Raw genomic sequence first — 20,324 nt, 5'->3', positions numbered from 1 at the left:
AACTAGGTTGGCATTCTATACATCTGCCACCAGGCCAGCGTATAGAAAATCAGTCCCAACAATTGGGACTAGACAGTCCCAATACCAGTTTCAACCAGTTCCATTCACTAAAACCACTGACCAGCAATACAAAGCTGGATACTGTGATAGTGTAGGCCTTATTCAGAGGTTTCCGGCCTGCGAGGACAGCCAAAAAGCAAGATGACCAAAGGACCGATCTTGCAAAGGGAGGAGCAAAATTCTATTCTCTGCCAACAGTTTCAAAAGGGTATTAAAATGTTGACAGATAAAATCAAATAGGGACACACATTATCCCTGGAACATTCCACTGAAGGTGGTGTGTATTAGAAAGTAATACCTCAGGACAACTCAAATGGGAGCCCTAGAGTCTGACCAGTGCCCCCAAAATAAGTGAGTTGAGCAGCTAAGAAAGGCCATAAAGGCCTCACTCACAGAAAAAACTACCAGGATTAAAAAAAGATTGCTGGTAGGTGCAATGAAACCAATGGAGGGAAAGTAGCAAAAAGATAATTGTCACTAACATGTTTATGGGAACCCTTGAAAGGGGTGCAGTTTCTAGGTCACCATGGGTCACGGGGACAACGCCCGGTTGTGACAGTGTCCAACGGAGATGACGGCAGACTGTGCATGTGTTTATATGTGTGCGGTGGGTGGGGAGTGGGGCGGTCCATTTGGTGGCTTTTTTTTTTTTTTTTAATTCTGAAATATATTTATTACATACGCTGCGCCACATGAATAATGGCAAACGCATACAGTTCATGCCCAGTTCTGGCACAAACATGTTCACAAAAGCGTTCAAGACAATGCAAATTTGCTAGAAGTGAAGGTCCCTCAGATCACTGGTCCTTCCATTCCTTTGGGGTGAATCTACCAACAGGTGAGAAATTCCATGTAATGCCAGTCTGTGTTAAAACATAACTCCAAATGGAAACATAGAATACCATCCCAGAAGCCAGGACAACATTGCCATATTTATCATGGAAATCGGGTCCAGCTTTATGGTGGGCCTGTCTTGCTGCAATCCTCTGAACTCCACGAGTTGAGCAAAAGCTTATCTAGCCAAAGGAAACTTTGGTGGCTTCTTTGAGTCCGTGGAGTCTTCTCCCCTGGGCAGGACCAATGTTCATTTTCGATTATGACATTTAAAGTCCACTTTGGTGCGTTTTTTTTTTTTTTCGGTCTCCATCATATACGTCACCCAGCCACTGTTACTTCTGCTTTTCCATTCCAAAGGTGTGAACATCAAAATATCCCATTGAAGTTGAAATCTGAAGGAAACACCTTCCTTATCTCCTCAACGCACCAAGAAGTGAAGAGCATGCGTTATACCATGGTGCATTAACCGCTGTGTAATAAAATTACAGGCTCATTTCGAAGCCTAATTCAAAATTCAGCAAACAAGTTATAATATTTCAGGCCAACCATTAAACTACTGCATATGCATATTATGTTAATCTAAAACAGAGCTGCACTGCAAAAACTAACATAAATGAAGAAGTCAGGGGTGCCTTTAGGATCATGGTAATTAAGTATACTAAAAGAAAGCAAAGCTAGATAGCACTTCTGCTCTTGCTAAAAGAATAAAGATCTGCATGTTGAAGCAAATACACCTTTGCACAACCATCAAATAATTCTGCCTACACTGTAAACTGCAGGAAAACTAAACAGAACCTAAAATACATTCCCTTTCCCTACGGTAATTAAAAACACAAAAGGATTTGGGAAGGCATTGTGTTACGTAGTTAATTAACTATTCCGATAGCAGAAAAGGACGAAGAGTAGTACAGAATATCAAACTATGAAGCAGATGAATCTGGAGAACAGGGCGGTTGTTTAGTTTTGTTATAAACATTATTTATGCAGAGTAGTAACCCGTAACAAAGCTGAGGGCTGGGTGATCATGGTCTCCATTTGTTTTGCTGCAGAGCTACAAACAGTGGTAGAACGCGGCAAAAACATACTTGTCCTTGGCTGAAATCTTAATCTGACCAATCTGCATGTGAATCTAGGCATAAAAAGGGGCAAAAAGTTCATTTTGCCAGACATGCAAAAAATACTTGCAAAAGATGAATGCATAGGAAACTGAAAAGAAGATACCTTTAGGTCCATTCTCCAGTACTTCTTCCAAAGCGTTGTTTTCCAGATCTCCTTCAGAGTGGTTGACGTGTGGATGGGCCTGACCATTGATGGATGGCTGCTCCCCCGGAGTGCCAGCATTTACATTTGATGCTGTACTTGCCAAATTCCCAGCAGCTGTTGCAGACACTGCCTCTTGTTGTTTTTGTAAGGCTGCCTGCAATATATGAGGCATTGTTTTAGAAAGCTAAAAGTGTATCACATTAGTCCAACAGAAATTGTAATCCAAATTCAGGCACCACTTAATCAGTGATTAACAAAAAGTTGTTACAAGAAGGTTTATAGCCAGTTCCAAACATAAAACAATGGCAACAGTAAATCAGCTGCAAGGTTGCAAAAAGGTTTCTAAAACCACAACATTAAGAACATTTTCCAAATAACATAGGGTCTCCAAAGTGGGCAGTCACTTCAAATTCACCACCAGGCTGGGTATTTTTCGATATTTTCCACCGAAGGTGATCGGACAAAATCAATCCCCAAGAGCAAGAGGACATCTCAGTCCTGCAGTCCAAGATGACATAACAATAGATAACATTTTCCATTCTGAGAGGACCAGGCGGAGAGTGCCACATGAATAGTGATGCTGGGCATATCGCACGTTAAATTCCCTCTTCCGACATTGGGCAGACTCAACTTCACAAGCTCAAATAAACAGCAGGACCGACTCAGCCCTTTATCCTTCAGAGCTTCATAATTTCATTATCTTATATCAGCTGTTATTCAAGTGTGTAAAAGCAAGATGGCTCCAGCATGAAGCACTTTATAAGCACATTATGAAATGGTAATTTTAAACTATCCATGCCTAGGGAAATAAAATTACTTTCCAGGCTCCCACTTTGTCCAATGTACCGCAATGGAAGCATTGGCCCTTGGTGAACGAAATGTAATATAGACATGTCTAGACATCCATTTAAACTGTTTAGTTATTTAACTCAAGGGCCTTAAGCAAATAGGAACCAGTAGTGGTTAGAAGAGTAAAGGTAGGAAGGGCACAGTGCAAACCTATATATTCATCAGAGATCAGTAATCAATAGTTATATTTAATTAGCATTTTCATAAATTTCCCTGTAATGTTTAGCGCTATTCTTTGAATCAAATATCATGGTTGTGTAGAGTCCATGTAGAGGACAGGAAATGATTTGATACATTTATCAGAATGATCCAAAAAAAAATCAAAAAAATATAAAATCAGTCCTGGATCCATTAGCCTGTTAGTGCTTTATCAATCAATGTGAAAATAAACCGCTAGCAAACTTAGAACAAAAATGTTTCAGCTAAAGGTAGCAGTGACTGTCTTTGACATGGTCAGAATAGCCAGAGCTAATTAAGTGCAGGCTCCATGGCATGTTCATTTGTAATAGCAATCCAACAAAAGAACAAGTTACTTTCTTACCTGGTAACGTTCTTTCGATGGGATGGTCCGACGACGTATTCCATATCTACGACAGGTAATGTCCACAGCTGTGCTGCTTCAGAAAATCTTTGGCGTCTGAGTCCTGCGTCGACGACATCAATGCGCCGTCCCCGAGGACCACCTCCGACGGCCGACGTCACCCGATGTGATAAGTAGGACGCACGACGCCCATAGCCTCAGTAGTTTTTTCCCAGAACGTGTGCCACCAGTCTTCTGCCAGTCAGACAAACAAGACCTTGCGGAACGCAAGCTGCAATCGCAAAAGAAATTCTGCAGCGGGGAAGGTAGGGAGGGAGCGATATGGAATACGTCGTCGGACCATCACATCGAAAGAACGTTACCAGGTAAGAAAGTAACTTATTCTTCGAGGGGATTGGGTCCTCCGACGTATTTCATATCTATGACAGACTCCCAAAGCAGTACCAAGCAAGGAGGTGGGAAAGAATTTAGAACACAAATTTAGAATCCCCAATCAAATTGCGGAATAGAGGACTGCCTTGCCAAAGGACAGATCCTACCCTCTGATGGAATCGAGGGAGTAGGGACGTACAAAAGTATGTACTGAAGCCCAGGTGGCTGCATCACAGATGTGACGAATAGGAAGGCCCCTCTGCAGGGCAGTAGACGCAGCCACTCCCCTGGTAGAATGGGCCCGCAAGCCAGCCCGAGGGTCCTTACCCGCCAAGCGGTAACACTCGGAAATAGCTAAAATAATCCAACGAGACAAAGTCTGTTTCGTCACAGCTTGTCCCAAACGGTTTCCAGCGTAAGCAATGAAAAGTTGATCGTCCACTCTGACCCGGGACATGCGCAAAATATAAAAGCTCAACGCTTTCCTAGGATCAAGCCTATGGAGCCTCTCCTCTTCCTTACCAGGATGTGGAGGAGGAAAGAATGCCGGAAGCACAACCTTCTGGCTCAAATGAAATTCCGCAACCACCTTTGGAAGAAAAGAAGGACGAACTCTAAGGACAACCCTGTCCTTATGAAACACAGTGAAGGGTGACTTAACTGAAAGTGCCTGTAACTCACTCACTCTGCGAGCGGAAGTAACCACAACTAAAAATACAGTTTTAAGAGTTAGCAGTCTCAAAGGACAAGAATGTAAAGGCTCAAACGGAGCACCCATAAGAAATTTAACAACAAGGTTCAAATCCCAACCGGGCACCAGAAAAGGTGACGGAGGGAACACATTAGTAAGCCCTTCCAAAAACTGCGAAATTAAAGGAATCTTAAAATAGGAACATTCTTCAGACGAGCGCTTAAAGATGGACAGCGCCGCCAGGTAACCTTTAATGGTCCCCACTTGCAAGCCCCTGTGGGCCAAAGAAAGCAAAAAAGACAGAAGCATGGGAATGTCACATTCAAAAGGATCCACATTCTTAACTCTGCACTAGTCGCAGAACTTTCTCCAATGGCAATGGTACAAAGACTTTGTTGCCGGTCGCCTGGCCGAGAGCAACACCTCCATCACGTCTTCAGGGAGGTCCCAAACTTATACCTCAACCTTTCAGAAGCCAAGCGTGAAGGTTGAGGGATCTGACCTCTGGACGGAGAACCTGACCCCCCTCCTGTGAGAGCAGATCGTCTTGGTAGAGAAGACGACGTGGAGGGCAGATGGACAAGTCGAGAAGGTCCGGGTGCCACGTCCTCCGGGCCCACGCCGGAGCAATGAGGATCATCCGGGAACCGAACCTCCGTAACCTCCGCAGTACTTGCGGGATGACGGGGACTGGAGGAAACGCGTACAGCAGTGGGAATGACCACTCCACCACGAACGCGTCTCCTAAGGCTCCTTTTGGAGGAAATTCCCGCAAGCAAAACCTTTCACACTTCCGGTTGACACTGGAGGCGAAGAGATCCACTTGAGGGGTCCCCCAAAGGGCGAAGATCTCCAGGAGAATCTCCTGAGCCAGCTCCCACTCGTGAGAGATCGTGCTCTGCCGGCTCAGAGCGTCCGCCGTCTCGTTGTCGTCTCCGGCCAGATGAATAGCCGAGATCGAAACTTCCTGCTGGATGCACCAGAACTCGAGCTGCATCGCCTCCCTGCACAGAGGAAGTGACCCTGCCCCCCCTTTTTGTTGAGGTAGTGCATGGCCACCGTGTTGTCCCTTAGAATCAGGACACTCTTTCCTCTCACAGTCGGCAGAAAAGCCTTGAGGCCTAGCCTGACGGCCCTCAGCTTCAACAGATTGATATGGAGTCTGTACTCCTGACTGTCAACTCGTTGGCATGAGCTCCCGATCCCGTGAGGGATGCGTCCGTCACGATAGTCACCTCCGGCCAGGGCAGCCAAAATGGGGCCCCCTTCATCAGATTGCCTTTGACGGCCCACCACAGAACGTCCAGAGCGACCGAGGGCGGCACCTGAACAGGGTCCGACAGCCTGCCGGAGGACTGAGACCACTGGAGCTTGAGTGCCCACTGCAAAGATCTCATCCGCAGACGAGCTTCTGGCACCAGAAGAATGCAGGATGCCATGAGGCCCAGCAGTATCAAGAACTCGGACGCTGGGAGATTCTGGGCAAATTGAAACTTGTGCACCATCTGCTGAATGTGAAGAGCCCTCACCTGGGGAGGAAAACACTGCCCCAGGGATGTGTCGAGCACTGCTCCGATGTACTGGAGCCGCTGCGTTGGTGTCAAATGGGACTTCTTTAAATTAAGGGAGAAGCCCAGCTTGTGAAGGGAGTGGCAGGTGACAGACAGATGATCCAGGACTTGCTCGGGAGAGCTCCCTCTGATCAACCAATCGTCCAGGTAGGGGTAGACGTGAATCCCCCTTTCCCGAGATGCGCTGCCACCACCACCATGATCTTGGTGAAAACCCTCGGGCGGAGGTCAATCCGAACGGCAGGACCAGAAACTGAAAGTGCGAGTCGCCAACCGCGAACCTCAGGTGCTTCTTGTGCTTGGGATGGATCGGCACATGGAAGTAAGCATCCTTGAGGTCGGGAGACACCAACCAGTCCTGAAGTTGAAGGGCCTGGAGGACTTGAGAGAGAGTAACCATCTTGAACTTGTTCCTCCCGAGGAGTTTGTTCAAACCGCGCAAGTCCATGATGGGTCTCAATCCCCCGTCTTTCTTCGAAATCAAAAAATAAGGGGAATACCATCCCTTGTTCCTCTCCGCTACAGGCACCAGTTCTATGGCGCCTTTCTCCATGAGGGCTTGAATTTCCTGCGCAAGGAGCGGATCCGGACTCTTCAAAGAGAGGTTCCCAGGTGGATTGTCGTGAGGCCTCTGCCGAAAAGGAAGACAGTAGCCGTGGGTTATGATCTCCAGAACCCACACATCTGAAGTAATGGCTTGCCACTCTATAAGATGCTGCGCCAGCCTTCCCCCAACCAGCGAGCCATGGGACCTGGCCTCATGACTGAGTGGTAGCGGCTGCGGCATTGCCTGAGGGCAAAGAGGCAACTGCCCGAGCGGCCTTGGCACCTAGAGTACCCTTGTTTCCACCTCTGGCACTCTTATGGTGGCCTCTTTGACTGCTAGCTCCTCTCGCTTTACTGAAGGACGAGTAATAGCAAAAGGAACCTCCCCTCCATTGCTGTCCCCTAGGACGAAAAAAGGCGGAGGTTGGGGAACTGCAGCGCCCAACGACTTAGCTGCAGCTTTGGAGGTCTGCAACCTCTCGAGGCTCTCGTCAGCCTTGCTGCCAAAAAGGTGTTCACCGTCAAAGGGCATGTTGAGGAGCCGGGACTGCACATCAGGAGCGAACCCAGACTTCCGCAACCACGCAAACCTGCGTATTACGGTGCTCGCCGTCATGGACCGGCTGACACAATCTGCCATGTCCAAACCCGACTGAACAGCCACACACATGGCATCCTTGCCATCCTGAACCATAGCAAGGAAACCAGCTCGTTCGTCCCCTTCGGGAATACGTTCAGCCGCTAATGCAACACAGTTCCACAGAGTGTGTGTGAAACGAGACAAGGCACATATGGAGTTGGCCGCCTGAAGCGCCATACCCCCTGAAGAAAACACTTTCTTCGCCCAGCCGTCAAAGCGATTGTCGTCCCTATCCAGAGGGATGGTAGGATACGACGCCTGCTTTGCCGGGGCCGTAGCCGCCTGCTCCACCAAACTCTCCGGAGTGGGATGCCTGGACAAGTAGCAGGGGTCGCTACTGGCTAGACGGTATTTTCACGACAAAGACTTGCCCACTGCCAGGAGACTCTCCGGAGCAGTCCAAGCCGCCGCCACCCTTCTATGCAGAGCCATTTGAAACGGCAAAACCGGGTCAGTTTTGGGGGGGGGGGGCCAAGATCAAGAATGTCCTTGAGATCATCCTGAACGAACTCCCCTGGGGGAGCTGACTAACCCAAGTACCCGGTGACCTGAGACATAAGGCACCGATATAAAGAATCGGCATGAGAGCCAGGCTCCGGCCTACAAAACTCCACCTCCGGAGAGGTGTCCAGTCCACTGGCATCATGCAGTGATTGCCTCAGGTCATCAAACTGGCTATGGCCCGAGATAAGCTCATCTGGTACCGTAACCAAGCAGTCATCAGAGCCTTCATCACCCTCTGAAATGTACTCCAGGCGGGGAGAGGAAGACAACTGGGGACCAAAGCAGTGCCTGACCTTAGCCAGAGCCTTTCTAGGGGCTAACCCCGTGCCAAGGGTCCCCTCCGACACCACCGCCTCGAAAGGCGTTGAGGGTGGCGAGCGAGTCGGCGTCGACAGAAACGGCGTCGACATCGAGCGAATCGGCGTCGACGTTAACTGCAGTGCCGCCAGCATCGACACAGGCCTTGAAGCCAGAGCTCCGAGCTTGTCTCTCAACGACCTAGGCGCCGACAGAGTCGACGACTCCCTCGGAGGCGGAGCCTCGAGAGAAATCCTCGTCGACCTCGGCGCCACAGGCATCGACGTCTTCTTCGAAGACGGCACAGGCTCACGCGGTCTCAAGCGCGTCGAGGACCAGGACCTGGAACGGGCATGGCGAGAACGGCTACCCTTGTCCGAGCGGGACCTCTCCGGCGAGCCGTGCCGACCACCCGAGCCCGAAGGCGTAGGAGCGGTGTACCTCGACTGGTGCTGACCGACCCCACTCGGAGGTGCGGACGAACCGGTGCCCTGCGATTCAAGAATCGCTAGCATCTGCTTCCCGAAGGAAGCCCATTCCTCCGGTGTCGCTTGCATGGAGGGATAAGCGACCCGCTGACGGGCGGAGTCCTCGGAAGAGGACGGGGAAGGTGACCGATGCCAGCGCTTCCGGGAATGCCTCTAAGAGGCGGAGGAGTGGCGAGACCGACTCCTGGAAGGAGACCCAATGGACTTCTGACGATGACGCGGAGAGTCGCCCCCCCCCCCCCAAGTCATCCGTCGAAAGCCCCGCAGACCTTGACTTCCGGGGCTTAGAGACCCGACCTACCGACAGCTTCTTCTTGCGCAAGGCCTTTGCCGTGAGCGACTGGCAGTCGACACAGTCGTCCGTATCGTGGGCCTCCCTGAGGCACCAGAGGCAGGCGTCGTGCGAGTCCGTGACCGACATCTTGGACCCACAGTCCCCACATTTCTTGAAGCCCGGACGCGGGGTTGAAGACGAAGTAGACATCGCCACGAACAGGTCTTCACAAAAAACCGAACAGGTTCAACGAACCGAGAATTGAAAACAGCAAACTCCAAAGAGTCGAGGCGTACCGAGATTCACGAAGCGAACACGTTCGCGGAAAAAACAGAACTGAGGCTATGGGCGTCGTGCGTCCTACTTATCACATCGGGTGACGTCGGCCGTCGGAGGAGGTCCTCGGGGACGGCGCATCGACGCAGGACGCAGACGCCAAAAGTTTTCCGAAGCAGCACAGCTGTGGACATTACCTGTCAGATATGGAACACGTCGGAGGACCCAATCCTCTCGAAAAGACTTTCTTAGCTAGTTTCAAAAGATGGTTTATCCCACTAAAAAAGCTTGGAATAAGATTGGTCCATTTCTCTCGCGATGAAAGATGCCAACACTGGTAAATTCGGGTTACAGGGAAATATTTTTTTCCGTCTCCAGCATTGGATTTTTCATAGACTCGTATGCTCAGAGTAGATCAGAAAACAGTAAAACATAACCACGCATCCAGTCCAACCGACTGTTAGGTTACATTTTCATTTATATTTCAAATCACCTTCACATGTGAGACCCCCCCTCCACCGCACTTTTTGCTGGATTTGTGGATTCCTTTTCCATGTTCCTGAGTGAGCGGGAACCTTTTTCCCCACTCACCATTTCTTTTTTTCTCTTTTTAAGGGTGTCGTTTTTCAGACTCTCCATAGTTTATTTTTGAATCTATCCTTTCCTTTAACTTTTTGGGCATCTACATATTATTGCAGCACACACTACTTTCTGTGCAGTGGTGCTGGGTTGCCCCGTGGGCTTCCTTTTTAGTTTCTTTTGACTTAACTTGCAAAACACAGGTTCTCATGGGTAGAGAGGGATTTTCATCCCCTTTACATTTTATATTGTGATACCAGCATACCCCACCTTACGTAGAGTGCAGGGGAGAAACATGGTATGCCCTTTCTCACGACTCCTGTAACATTTATGTTACAGAGACAAGCTTACTATTATGGCTGGTGGAAGTGGACATACTTTGCTGACTTCTGTGCATTACCGCGGCTGGTTTGACAGCCTGCGAGTAAAAAATCACACAAGGGTCAGCATTCTGCTAGCATGATGGCTTTTCTTTTTTTGCCATTTTTAGTGTGCTCGTCCTTTTCTTGTTCCTTCATCTGTCATCCTGGGTGGGGGAGTTCCTGGTTCTTCTTTTGTCTTCGGCAGGAATGTTAGGGAGATTTACCCATTTTATGCCAAATCCCCTCTCCATGAGACCCCCAGTACTTTTTGCTGGATTTCTGGAATTGGTTCTTGTTCTCCTGAATGAAGGGAGATTTTATTTCCCCCTCATTCATTCTTTTTGCTCGGACCACGTGAACCCTATTCATTGTGGTTTTACTTCATTGTATGGCGTCATGCTTTTCCCCATACCTTTTAAAAGGCATCTGTGCTATGTACTGTGTTGCTGGGAGCCCTTTGGGCTCTCCTTTTTGTATCCTTTTATTTTCCTTAAGAACTACTGTTCTCAAGGTTAGAGGGATACATTTGATTTTTCTTAGCTTCTCCTCTCGAGAGATTAGCACACACCACCCTATGTTAAGTGCTAAGGGGTTACTTAGTACCTCCTTTTTCTCTGCTCTTGTAACAGTTATGTTACAGTAACAAGCATACAGATATGGCTGGTGGCAGAGGACGTGTTCTGCTGACTTTTGTGCTATTTTTTCTTGCAGGATATATTCATAGCTGTGGCTATGCAAAGAAAGGGTCACCATTGTTCCACCTGGTGGATTCTTTCTTCCCCATTTCCTGTGTGGTTATTCTTTCTTGGTCTTTCATCTACCAGCCTGGGAGGGCGGGAGGTCCGGATTTGTGTTTTTTCTTAATTGGGAACTGTTAGGCAAAGTTTGAATGCAGTACCCTCTGGCAACCCAACCTTTGGTATAAGCTTGTACTACACAGTTTTGGTAGCATGATGAGCAGCCAGGCTTATCTCAAGAGGGGAAATGTGAGCAGTAGTGTAATTACACAAAGATGAACAAGTTACTTTCTTACCTGGTAACTTTCTTTCGATGGGATGGCCCGACGACGTATTCCATATCTATGACATGTAATCACCACAGCTGTGCTGCTTCGGAAACTTTTTTCGGCGTCTGCGTCCTGCGTCGATGACGTCGATGCGCCGTCGTCGAGGACCTCCTCCGACGTCATCCGATGTGATAAGTAGGACGCACGATGCCCGTAGCCTCAGTTGTAGTTTTTTCCCCCAGAACGTGTGACATTAGTCAACTGCCAGTCAGACACAAAGCCTTGCGGAACGTAAGCTGCAATCGCAAAAGAAATTCTGCAGCGGGGAAGGCAGGACGGGAGCGATATGGAATACGTCGTCGGACCATCCCATCGAAAGAATGTTACCAGGTAAGAAAGTAACTTGTTCTTCGAGGGGATTGGGTCCTCCGACGTATTCCATATCTATGACAGACTCCCAAAGCAGTACCAGAGCAAGGAGGAGGGAAAGAATTTAGAATCAAAATTTAGAATAGCCAATCAAATAGCAGAGCAAAGGACCGCCTTGCCAAAAGCCAGATCCTGTCCTCGGATGGAATCGAGGGAATAGTGACGTACAAATGTATGTACTGAAGCCCAGGTGGCTGCATCACAGATGTTGCGAATAGGAACACCCCTCTGCAGGGCAGTAGATGCAGCCGTACCCCTGGTAGAATGGGCCCGCAAGCCAGCCGGTGGGTCCTTACCCGCCAAGCGGTAACACTCCGAGATGGCCAAAATAATCCAGCGAGACAAAGTCTGTTTCGTCACAGCTTGCCCCAAACGCTTTCCAGCGTAACCAATAAAGAGTTGATCGTCCACTCTGACCCGGTACATCCATGAAACATAAAAGCTTAAAGCTCTCCTAGGATCAAGCCTGTGGAGCCTCTCCTCTTCCTTACCAGGATGCGGAGGAGGAAAGAATGCCGGAAGAACAACCTTCTGGGCCAAATGAAATTCCGTCACTACCTTCGGAAGAAAAGAAGGACGAACTCTAAGGACAACCCTGTCCTTGTGAAATACAGTGAAAGGTGGCTTAACTGAAAGTGCCTGTAACTCACTCACTCTGCGAGCGGAAGTAACCACAACAAAAAACACAGTTTTCAGAGTCAACAGCCTCAAAGGGCAAGAATGTAAAGGCTCAAACGGAGCACCCATAAGAAACTTAAGAACAAGGTTTAAATCCCAACTGGGCACAAGGAAAGGTGACGGAGGGAACACATTAGTGAGCCCTTTCAGAAACTGTGAAATTAAAGGGATTTTAAAGTAAGAACACTTCAGACGAGCGCTTACAGATGGACAGCGCCGCCAGGTAACCTTTAATGATACCCACTTGCAAGCCCCTGTGGGCCAAAGAAAGTAAAAAAGGACAGAACCATGGGGATGTCACATGCAAAAGGATCCACATTCTGAACTCTGCACCAGTCGCAGAACTTACGCCAACGGTACAGAGACTTTGTTGCTGGCCTTTGGGCCGAAAGCAACACCTCCATCACGTCTTCAGGGAGGTCCCAATCCTTATACCTCAACCTTTCAGAAGCCAAGCGTGAAGGTTGAGGGATCTGACCTCTGGATGGAGAACCTGACCCCCCCTCCCGTGAGAGCAGATCGTCTCGGTAGGGAAGACGACGTGGAGGGCAGATGGACAAGTCGAGAAGGTCCAGGTACCACGTCCTCCGAGCCCACACCGGAGCAATGAGGATCATCCGGGAACCGAACTTCCGCAACCTCCGCAGCACTTGCGGGATGACGTGGACTGGAGGAAATGCGTACAGCAGCGGGAATGACCACTCCACCACGAACGCGTCTCCTAAGGCTCCTTTTGGAGGAAATTCCCGCGAGCAAAACCTTTCGCACTTCCGGTTGACAATGGAGGCGAAGAGATCCACTTGAGGGGTCCCCCAAAGGGCAAAGATCTCCAGGAGAATCTCCTGAGCCAACTCCCATTAGTGAGAGATCGCGCTCTGCCTGCTCAGAGCGTCCGCCGTCACGTTTTCGTCTCCGGCCAGATGAACTGCCGAGATCGAAACTTCCTGCTGGATGGCCCAGAACTCGAGCTGCATCGCCTCCCTGCACAGAGGAAGTGACCCTGCCCCCCCCTTTTTGTTGAGGTAGTGCATGGCCACTGTGTTGTCCGTCAGGATCAGGACACTCTTTCCTCGCACAGTCGGCAGAAAAGCCTTCAGGGCTAGCCTGACGGCCCTCAGCTCCAACAGATTGATATGGAGTCTGGATTCCGACGGAGACCAACGACCGCTGACTGTCAGCCCGTTGGCATGAGCTCCCCATCCCGTGAGGGATTTATCCGTCACGATCGTCATCTCCGGCCAGGGAAGCCAAAATGGAGCCCCCTTCATCAAGTTGCCTTCGACGGCCCACCACAGAAGGTCCCGGGCAACCGAGGGCGGCACCTGAACCGGGTCCGACATCCTGCCGGAGGACTGCGACCATTGCGTCTTGAGTGCCCACTGCAAAGATCTCATCCGCAGGCGAGCCTCTGGCACCAGAAGAATGCAGGATGCCATGAGGCCGAGCAACCTCAAGAACTCGAACGCTGGGAGCGTCTGGGCATGCTGAAACTTGTGCACCATCTGCTGAATGTGAAGAGCCCTCACCTGGGGAGGAAAACACTGCAGGTAGGGGTAGACGTGAATCCCCCCTTGCCTGAGATGCGCTGCCACCACCACCATGAGCTTGGTGAAAACCCTCGGGGCGGAGGTCAATCCGAACGGCAGGACCCGAAACTGAAAGTGTGAGTCGCCAACCGCGAACCTCGGGTACTTCTTGTGCTTGGGATGGATCGGCACATGGAAGTAAGCATCCTTGAGGTCGAGTGACACCAACCAGTCTTGAAGCTGAAGGGCCTGGAGGACTTGAGAGAGAGTAACCATCTTGAACTTGTCCTTCCTGAGGAGTTTGTTCAAACTGCGCAAGTCCATGATGGGTCTCAATCCCCCGTCTTTCTTCGAAATCAAAAAATAAGGGGAATACCATCCCTTGTTCCTCTCCGCTACGGGCACCAGTTCTATGGCGCCTTTCTCCAGCAGGGCTTGAATTTTCTGCGCAAGGAGCGGATCCGGACTCTGCAAAGAGAGGTTCCCCGGTGGATTGTCGCGAGGCCTGTGCCGAAAGGGAAGACAGTAGCCGTGGGTTATGATCTCCAGAACCCTCACATCTGAAGTAATGGCTTGCCAGTCTACAAGATGCTGCGCCAGCCTTCCCCCAACCGGCGAACCATGGGACATGGCCTCATGACTGAGTGGGAGCGGCTGCGGCGTTACCTGAGGGCAAAGAGGCAACTGCCCGAGCGGCCTTGGGACCACGGGTACCCTGTCGTCCACCTCTGGTACCCCTGCGTTGGCCTCTTTGACTGCCAGCTCCTCTCGCTTTACTGAAGGGCGAGTAATAGCGAAAGGAACCACCCCACCACTGCTGTCCCCCAGGACGAAAAGGCAGAGGTTGGCGAACTGCAGCGCCCAATGACTTCACTGCAGCTTTTGAGGTCTGCAACCTCTCAAGGCTCTCGTCAGCCTTGCTGCCAAAAAGGTGTTCACCGTCAAAGGGCATGTTGAGGAGCCGGGACTGCACATCAGGAGCAAACCCAGACTTCCACAACCACGCAAACCTGCGTATCACGGTGCTCGCCACCATGGACCTACTGACGCATTCAGCTAAGCCCAAACCTGACTGAACGGACTCACACATGGCATCCTTATCATCCTGGACCATAGCAAGGAAACCATCCCGTTCGTCCCCTTCGGGAATATGTTCAGCCGCTAACGCAACACAGTGCCACAGAGTGTGTGAGAAACGAGACAAGGCACAAATGGAGTTGGCCGCCTGAAGCGCCATACCACCAGAAGAAAACACTTTCTTCACCCAGCCATCAAAACGTTTGGCGTCCCTATCAGGAGGGATGGTAGGGTACGACGCCTGCTTTGCCGGGGCCGTGGCCGCCTGCACCACCAAACTCTCCGGAGTGGGGTGCCTGGTCAAGTAGCAGGGGTCGCTACTGGCTGGACGGTATTTTCGCGACAAGGATCTGCCCACCGCCGGGAGACTCTCCGGAGCAGTCCAAGCCGCCGCCACCCTTCTCTGTAAAGCCATATGGAACGGCAGTAACGGGTCAGTTGGGGGACCAACATCAAGGATGTCCGTTAGATCATCCTGCACAAACTCCCCTGGGGGAGCAGACCATCCCAAGTACTCAGAAACCCTAGCCATAAGGCGTCGGTACGAGGAATCGGCATGAGAGCCAGGCTCAGGCCTACAAAACTTCACCTCCGGAGAGGTGTCCAGTCCACTGGCATCATGCAGTGACTGACTCAAATCCTCAAACTGACTATGGCCGGAGACAATTTCATCTGGAACCCGACTAGGAACTAGGCCATCAGAATCCTCATCCGCCTCTGAAATATATTCCAGGTGGCGAAAAGAAGGCACCCGAGAGTGCTTGCTCTTAACCAGAGCCTTCCTAGGGGGTTCCCCCGGGCCACGGGGTACCTCCGACACGAAAGGCGTCGAGCGAATCGGCACAAACTTCACAAACCCCTTCCCTTCCCCCATCCCAACCTTGGCCCCCTTCTCTTACCAGTCCATATTCCCCTCCTCCTATCTCCAACTCCCATTCGTCCCAGTCTGCCTTTCTCTTGGCCGATCGGGTCCCGTTCCAGCTGACCTCTCCTTCCAATGGCCAACTTGTGACCCCCACCCCCATCAATGATAAGCTTCTCTGATGAGCTCCTCGTCCATGGCCCTACACGTCTGGAGTTGGGCAAGTCCATTCGATAACCTTTAGCTACACCAACTCCAGTAGTTTCATTTTCCTCAGGCACGATGCTCCTCGAGTCCTGTTGCAGGTGTTTCAAAATTATGTCCCACTCTATGAGGAATTTTGGGATAACCCCTGAATAGAATAGGTTGCCTATTCCAATGCCACATAGTTCCAGATCTTCCCTACCCATTCGGGTTCAGTTGGGGAGGCAGGGGGGGGTATAATGGGGGGTAGAACAGAGGGGGTTCCTTCCGTTTCCATTTCTGGCCCACTACCAATGCTACTGACACCATCAGGATTACATTAGGCCTTTATTTGTGTTTTTGGCGGTAGAGTCTCCAACACCCCTCCCAGTTACAAGCGGGCAAACCCTGTGCTGACCGTCAAAGGTTTCCCAAAGATTTTGACCATTGCTGTCTGGAACATGTCCCACTATGTTTGGATATACGGACATTCCCACCAAACATGTTTCCACTTCCCCATTCCCCCACATTCCCTCCAGCATGTCTCTGGGACCGCCGGGTAAAATGTGTGTATTCTCTCTGGGGTGAGATGTCACAGGACGATCAGCTTAACCCACATTTCCTGTATCTGGACGTCCCTTGTGAGTTTGGGGATTTGCGACCATAGCAGAGACCACTGGTCTATCTCTATAGGCTGTCCCACTGATGCTTCCCATCGCTCCATGCATCTCCCTCCCTGAGGCTCTCCCACCCCCCCTTCTTCCAATAACCCCGCAAAATTGCTCCCACTGTATGCTTATCCCCTGCTTCCGTAGTTACATATTTTTCAAACTGGGTACGTTTCCTGGTGGCTGCCGATCTAACCTCTGGATTCATCAGTCAGTGCCTCAACTGGAAGTAGTGAAACCTCTCCCCTTCTCCTAGCCGAAAATCTTCAAATCTTGACCACTGAACATATCCCTTAACTTACAGCATCCTCCCTCCTTCGACCTATTAAAGCCTCCCCCCTCCTGCCTGGGGTAAACTGAGGCTTCCCAAGCAGTGGAGTCAGCGGGGAGGGGAAGGTGGTTAGTCCGGCTCTTCTCACCAATTGGTCCCATGAGCCTCCCACCAGTGCCCCAATCTCGCTAGAGTACATATTTGCCGGTCTGACTCCCCTTGGCTTCCACAGCACCTCATCCAGTGGGCTTCCCACTACCGCCTTATGGTTTATGGTCATCGACGGACCATTCCATCGAAAAAAAAGCATCGAAAAAAAATTGCATCAAATGCATTTTTTCTTTTAATGGGTGTTCCACCCCGAAGGCCCCGTTTTTTACCCATTAAAACCCATTCAAATTAAACTAAACCCTTTACCTTTAAAACGCATGCTCCAAATCGTCTGCAAACGCCACAACTCTGTGCTCCTCTCCTCCAAAGTGCATTCCCTTTATTTCCTGGGATGTCCTAATGCTAGCCAGCAGCGGTTCTAAGTGAATGGCATACAGTAACGGGGTAAGAGGACACCCCTGTTTCATGCCTCTCGAGACCGGGATCCCCTCAGAAAGTTGCCCATTAATTGCGAGATGCAACGAAAGTGTACGATAATTGGCTCTTACCATTAAGAGGATGTTTTGTCCAAATCCCATCCTCTCCATGGTGTAAAAGAGGAACAGCCATTCAACCCTACCAAATGCTTTTTGGCGTCCCAGGCTAGATTAAGTATCAGAACCCTGGCTTGTTGACCTTTTCAATGAGATGACTGACCCTTTCAGTGTTAGAAGTCTGCCTATGTTTGATAAAACCTGACTGATAAGGATCGATAAGCTTAGGGAGAAACCTCTGCAGGCGATTCGCCAGGGCTTTTGTGTATATCTTTGCGTCGATATTACTAAGGGCGATCGGTCTATAGGATCCACATTGAGTGGCATCTTTCCCTGGCTTCAGCAGCAGCAGCAGCACCACCACCACCACCTAGGCCTCCTCCATCTATAGGGTGACGCCTCCCGTCCCCCTGAAGGAATTAAAGAGTTTAACCTTATGTGGGATAAAAGTTTCCCTGAAGGATTTGTAGAAACTCGCTGTGTACCCATCAGGACCCAGAGCTTTCCCCCATTGGTAAAGCTGCTATTGCCGCCCTTACCTCCTCAGGTGTAATGTCATCCTCCTGTTCCTCACTTTCTTGCAAGGCGATTTTAGGCATTGGGCACCGACTCAGGTACTCCCTTTGGGCCTGCTCTGTAGGCGAGTCTGTCCTGTATAGGGATGAGTAGTATTCTTTAAGTGTCTGCAAAATATCTGGAAACGCGAGTTTTCCTCCCCCCAGCCGCCTCCTGTCCCAATTGTTAATATAGTCCTACACATTTTCCTTAACAGTCTTGCCAGCAGGCAGTCTGCTTCATTTGCTTTAATGTAAAATTTCTGTTTGCAGTAAATCAGCGAGCGCTCGGCCTCCCTCATTTGTAAGACATCCAATTGGCCCCTAATCGGCCGATATTCCCTCCTAACCTTACTCCCAGCCCAGTCCGCCATTTGGCCCATTACTTGTTTTAGCTTAATCTCTAAATCCTTTTCCAATTGTCCAAGTTGTTTGTCCCGCCAAGTTTTTAGTGCGATAAGCGCCCTCCTCAATGTGGCCTTGAACGTATCCCACACAATTTGCTGGCTTATCTCTCCCGAGTTGTTGTTCGAGAAACATTACAGGATTTTATCCCTCACTTCCTCACCTAGTACCTTTTCTTTAAGGATATGGCCTGGATATCTCCACAGGCCCGGCGCACTGTGATGTGATCTAAGGTTATCGTTATAGAAGCATGGTCAGCAAAGGCAATCGCACCTACGTCTATCTCTGTCACCATTTCCAGTAAGGACGGTGACACCCAAACATACTCTATCCTCGAGAATGTTCTATGTACATGGGAGTAAAATGTATATTCCTTTGCCTCCCCCGCAGTTCCCCGCCACCAACCGCAAGCGCTAACTGCGCCATTATATCCTTCAGCCCCATCTTGCAGACCCAATTTGTGGTGGAAAGGGCAGGAGCCCCCACCAGCCTGACCAGCAGCTCCAGCTATGCGACGCTGCATGCTGCCCCGAAGCCAACCATCTCTCCCAGCAGCCCAACACACCATCCGGTGAGGCCCACGTGTGAGTGAACCTTTTGCCCCACAGAAGCCCCAGTGTGTGCCTGCCTGGGCACTTGAACCCCATTACCTCTGTGTATGAGCCACTACAACTGAATCCGCGCCAAAGTTGCACCGCATCAACTTCGCCCAGTTTTCAAAATGTCGGGCGCAACGCAGTGCCACAATGAGGCTCCGCTTCGTGTTGTTGCTAAGCAACAGGCCTGATATATTTCGTCAACATCTGCCACCAGGCAAAAGAGCCGGCCACAATTAAGGTCAAATAAAGGCCATGTTTGCCCCGGTTTTCCAGTGCAGACCAATCGTGTGGTGGAGAGGGCAGGAGTCCCCACCAGCCTGACCAGCTGCTCCAGCTACGCGACGCTGAATGCTGCCCCGAAGCCAACAGTCTCTCCCAGCAACCCAACATACCATCCGGTGAGGCCCATGTGCGAGTGAACCTTTTGCCCCACAGAAGCCCCTCCCCCCATGTGTGCCTCGCTGGGCACTTGAGCCCCATTACCTCTGTGTATGGGCCACTACAACAGAATCCACGCCAAAGCTGCACCGCATCAACTTCGCTCACTTTTCAAATTGTCAGGCGCGACGCGGTGACACGAGGCTCTGCTTCGTGTCGTTGCTAAGCAACAGGCCTGATATATTTCGTCAACATCCGCCGGAAGAACCGGCCACAATTAAGGTCAAATAAAGGCCCCGTTTTCCACTGTTCGCCACAGGTCGCAACAAAGCTACCAGCTGATCTGCCTTTAGCGTCGTTTCATCATTCCCCTCTTATGAACTGTCCCAGCGGAACATTATGAGCCAGATTTGCTTCGCCCCCCTAGGGCAAGCGTAGTGAGTACCCAGTTGTGCCTGATACTTCATTGCCTTCCAACTTTGCACGTGTAGAGTATAGTCATCCTGCCGGCATCCGTACTATTCCATGTTTGCTAACATGCTCATTATATATGATACTCACCCCTCCGCGGCCGTCTCCTCTGTTCATCCTACTTCTAATCTATCTGCCACATAGGACCGCTGATAGCACATATCTATTCATCCGTCCGTTAAAGTTTAGCGCATTTGCCCCTGTGCATTAACCTTGCTAACGACCCTCAGCACATTGCGCCTAATCTCAAACTGTACACAGCCCTCTGTGCCTCACGTTCTGCATTATACTGGAAAACTGTATATTGCCCACAGCATCATTTAGCCTCGTCACTGTGCCTTATATTGGCAAATTGTATTTAGCCCACATTGCCCATCATTGTGTCTCATATTGGTAAATTGTATTTACCCCACATTGCCCATC

The 20,324-nt window shown here is 50.2% G+C and overlaps 1 protein-coding gene across 2 annotated transcripts in view; it reads right to left on the bottom strand.

The window, feature by feature from the left end:
• ACBD3 (acyl-CoA binding domain containing 3) overlaps window positions 1-20,324 on the bottom strand; it is a 421,148-nt gene that overhangs the window by 118,559 nt on the left and 282,265 nt on the right. For both annotated transcript variants that reach the window (XM_069608687.1, XM_069608686.1), the window contains exon 6: window positions 2,119-2,314. In XM_069608687.1, coding sequence (XP_069464788.1) covers window positions 2,119-2,314 — 196 coding nt within the window. The remainder of the gene's footprint in view (window positions 1-2,118; window positions 2,315-20,324) is intronic.

This window comes from Ambystoma mexicanum, chromosome 4q, assembly GCF_040938575.1.
Source record: "Ambystoma mexicanum isolate Mex_15411 chromosome 4q, UKY_AmexF1_1, whole genome shotgun sequence".
Lineage (NCBI taxonomy): Eukaryota > Metazoa > Chordata > Amphibia > Caudata > Ambystomatidae > Ambystoma > Ambystoma mexicanum.
This window is presented reverse-complemented; position numbering and strand designations above follow the sequence as displayed.